The 3,730-nt window shown below is 66.0% G+C and overlaps 1 protein-coding gene across 3 annotated transcripts in view; it reads left to right on the top strand.

Moving 5' to 3' along the window:
- The first annotated feature begins 52 nt into the window (after positions 1 to 52).
- Positions 53 to 3,730, top strand: part of PHLDB1 (pleckstrin homology like domain family B member 1) — an 11,848-nt gene continuing 8,170 nt past the window's right edge. Inside the window, exons 1-4 of one of the 3 annotated variants that reach the window (XM_026863839.1) lie at positions 53 to 356; positions 1,071 to 1,313; positions 1,386 to 1,523; positions 1,628 to 1,765. In XM_026863839.1, the coding sequence (XP_026719640.1) occupies positions 174 to 356; positions 1,071 to 1,313; positions 1,386 to 1,523; positions 1,628 to 1,765 (702 nt within the window). In that variant the 5' untranslated portion in view covers positions 53 to 173. Of the gene's footprint in view, positions 357 to 1,070; positions 1,314 to 1,385; positions 1,524 to 1,627; positions 1,766 to 3,730 lie in introns of those variants that run through there. The other 2 variants (XM_026863840.1, XM_026863841.1) reach the window with 2 other exon arrangements.

Genomic DNA, 3,730 nt, shown 5'->3' with positions numbered 1-3,730 from the left:
CACAGCCCCGGCTGGGCAGGGACGTGCCCGGCAGCCCCCGCACCCGACGCAGAGGCCCAGAGGAGCTGAGGGGCACCGGGAGCCCCTCACCCCCGCTGTCAGCGGAGACCCCCCAACGCCGCCCCAGCTTCGGTGCCTGCCTGAGCCCAGCTTACGGGCTGGGCTCTCCAGCCATGCCCTCACCCCGGCAGAGCCCCCGTGCCCCCAGGAAGCCCTTGGGGGACCCACGGCCACCACAGGGGCCACGAGAGCGCAAGAACAGCATCACCGAGATCAGCGACAACGAGGATGAGCTGCTGGAGTACCACCGGCGGCAGCGGCAGGAGCGGGTACGGGAGCAGGAGATGGAGCGTCTGGTGAGCCCCGGGGCCCTGGTCGAGTGTGGGACACCCTCTTTGCAAACACCTTTTGGCTTTTGCTGCTTTAAACCCGGCCTTGCCTCAGGGATTTGCCATGGCTGACGGCTAATCCAGGGGATTACGGCCGGGAGTGGCGGTCGGTGCACGGCCGCGCTCCGGGAGCACAAGGCAGCCCAGGGAAATCGGCGGGGTCGGCGGGGCTGCCAGCTGGAGCTGCAGTGCCCCTAGCACTGCAAAACCATCCATGTCTCGTCTGGCCCTGCCAGGGCTGCATCTGCCGGCGGCGGTGCCGTGGCTTTGTGGGCATTGCATCTATATTTAGGGTAGATGGAGTTTTTATGGAGCCGGCAGCTGCCTGGGTGGGGTTTGCCCCGTCCATCTGCCGGGGCCAGGTCCGTGCTGCCGGAGCCGTTTGCTCAGCCCTGACTCACGCCTGGCGCGGGCGGCCTGAGTCACTGCCTGGAAATAGCTGAGCCGCTCGGCGGCCGGTGCTGCCGCCTGTAATTAGCCCGTCTCCAGCTCCCGGTACACGGCATGACTGGCTCTGGCGTGGGGTCGGGGTGGGCTGCATCGGGCTCTGCAGTGTCCCCAGCTCGCTGCAGCGTGCAGGGAGGGTGAGGAGCGAGCCTGCATCCCAGTGCCTGCCGTGGGCACGGGGTCCCACAGGCTCCAGAGGCGGCACGTGCTGGAACAGACTGTTCTCCCCCTCAGGAGCGGCAGCGCCTGGAGACCATCCTGAACCTCTGCGCTGAGTACACCAAGACGGACGGCACCGAGCCGGGCGATGTGCACCGGCTCCTGGCCGGCAACGCGGATGCTGGCCAGCGGGTGCCCAGGGTTGCTGTGGCTCTGGGCCGTGCCGCCGAGGAGCTGCGGCAGAGGGAGAGCCTGGAGAGGTCAGATGAGGAGAACCTGAAGGAGGAGTGCAGCAGCACCGAGAGCACCCACCACGAGGTGAGGGGATGGCCGCGCTGCGCCATGCCGTGCCGCACTGGGCCATGCTGTGCTGACCTGCTCTCTCTGCAGCACGAGGAGCTGGCGGGCCCCCGGGCCAAGGAGGCGCAGCGGCTGGAGGAGGAGCGTGCCGGCGTGCTCAGCCGCCTGGACCAGCTCAAGGGCCATGTCAAGGAGCTGGAGCAGCAGCTGCAGGAGACTTCACGAGAGGTGAGGGGATGGGGGGCCCTGCCTGAACCCCGCTGCTCGCCGCCCTTGCCAGCGGCGCCCGATCCTGTGGGCACAGACATCCTGACGTGGCCGTGTCGGTCCAGGCGGAGATGGAGCGGGCGCTGCTGCAGGGTGAGCGGGAGTCAGAGGCGGCGCGGCTGCGGCAGGAGCAGGATGCGGCGCAGCAGCTGCAGGAGAAGCTCTCCAGCCTGGATTCCAGCATCCAGAAGGAGCGGGACAAGGTGAGCCCTGGGGCAGGGCTCCCTGCTGCACCGGGTGTGCCGGGCCCTCCCCGGTGCTCATGGCCAGTGCCATGGAGCCCCGTGCCCCTGCAGACACCTTCTCCTGCCCCTGAGCTCTGCAGAGGCGCCGAGGAGCATCCCTTCTGTGTTTGCGCCGTGATGGGGGAGTCTGTCCGTCTGTCTGCCTGGGCTGGTCTGGAGGAGGGCAGGGCTGGTGCTTGGGGTGCACTCAGCCGCCGTCTGTTGCGCTGGCGCAGTTGCGGGGAGTCTCTGTGCCACAGGGCTCTCCCGGATGGCTGCTGCCTGCAGCAGGTGGCACCGACCCGGAGCAGGGGCCTTGGCACTCCCTGTTCCCTGCCCTTGCCGGGGGGCTGTGTCTTGTGGTGAGTCCCCCCGCTCTGCTGCCTGTCGGGACATCTCCACACATGTTGGCAGCTGCTGCTGTAGCGTCCAGCCCACTGGAGGTGGTGGGGAAATGGCTGCAGGTGTTTCCCTTGGTTCGGTGGCCGAGGTGGGGGTTCCGGCCCCTTTCCCTGGTGTCTTTGAAGAAGTTGCTGCTGTGATCTGCCAGCCGTGCCTGAGGGCACCTGTGCCACGGCGTGCATGGCACACTCTTCCTGGCTCTGTGTTGCTGGCCGTCCCGCAGCCTTGTGGCCAGCATGGCCCAGCCCTGGGCAAGCTGCTCTGGGGCGTGAGAGCCACCAGGACCTGGCTCCCTGCTGCCGGAGCTCGGCATCCCTGCGCACCCTGCGCCCAGGTCCTGTTGGCGGCTCTGTCCTGTCGTGATGGGTGCTGGTGTCCCTGGGGGCCTGGCTAGCCCCCTTGGCCTGCTTGGTTACCATGGTTGGGCAGAGCTGCCATCAGCATCCCCGCAGCTTTTGGAGTTTTGTTCTGGTTTTGTCCTTCAAGCCTTTTGCAGGCACCTTCTCTAGTGAGGGGCAGCCTCATGCAGGGCCAGGAGAGGAGCGCAGGGACATCCCCCTCCCACCTTCTCTGCTGGCCTGACCACCCCCTTTCCTAGCCAGGCTGCGCTGATTGCACTAACGCTGCCTGCTCTGGCACCTGCTGTCGCCTCTGACACCTCTGCACGCCTGGCAGCCTCCTGGGCCCCACCGCCGCGGTCCCGGGGCACCCGACTGTGCCAGCCCCGTCTCCCGCCAGCATGTCCCCTGGATCCCTTCTCACAGATCGCCCGTGGCTCCGCAGCGTGGCAGGGGTGTTCCTCGCAGCACGCGTTTCCCAACACCTGGCCCCGTGATTCCCCGTGTCAGCCCCTTGTTGCTGGCCTCCATCACAGCCATGGGAGGGAGGGAGGGCGGGCTGGGGACGCTTCTCCCGGGGCCAGGAGCGAGTGTCGGATCTGCCACTAACTCGGCGTAGCCTGAGCATCTCCAGCGGCAGGGCTGCACCTCAGCCTCCCGTTTTCACTGCCAGCCTGCAGGCCTCCATCTCCTTCCGAGGGATCGGGGTGGCCCGTGGTGCCTCAGCCAGTGTCCGGGACCCGCTGTGCCCACCGGGCGGCATCACCGACCGTGAGCATCAATTAACACATCTCGTTGGCAGTTCTGCGGAAGGTGCAGGTGCTGCAGCTGTTTGCAGGACCGGGCTGACTTTATCCATGCTGTCAGCATCGATCTTTTTGCTGCCTGTAAGTGGGTTTCCGGCATGGAAACGCGAGGCTGAGGTCGAGGGCTGGCCGTAACCCCTCTAACGCCGCCCAGCCTGTCGCTTTCTTGACCCCGCCATAGATGCCCCCTCCCAGCGAGCCTCCTACTTCTCCAGCTGAGCCCCTCTAACTGCAGCTTCTGCATGGCGCCGATTTGAGAAGTGTGTTCTCTCTTTTTTTCTCTCTCTTTTTTTCTCTCTCTTTTTTTCTCTCTCTTTTTTTCTCTCCCTTTTTTCTCCCCCTTTTTTCTCCCCCTTTTTTCTCCCCCTTTTTTCTCCCCCTTTTTTCTCCCCCTTTTT

Source organism: Athene cunicularia (genome assembly GCF_003259725.1).
Source record: "Athene cunicularia isolate RWA chromosome 24 unlocalized genomic scaffold, athCun1 chr24_part2, whole genome shotgun sequence".
Classification (NCBI taxonomy): Eukaryota; Metazoa; Chordata; class Aves; order Strigiformes; family Strigidae; genus Athene; species Athene cunicularia.
This window is presented reverse-complemented; position numbering and strand designations above follow the sequence as displayed.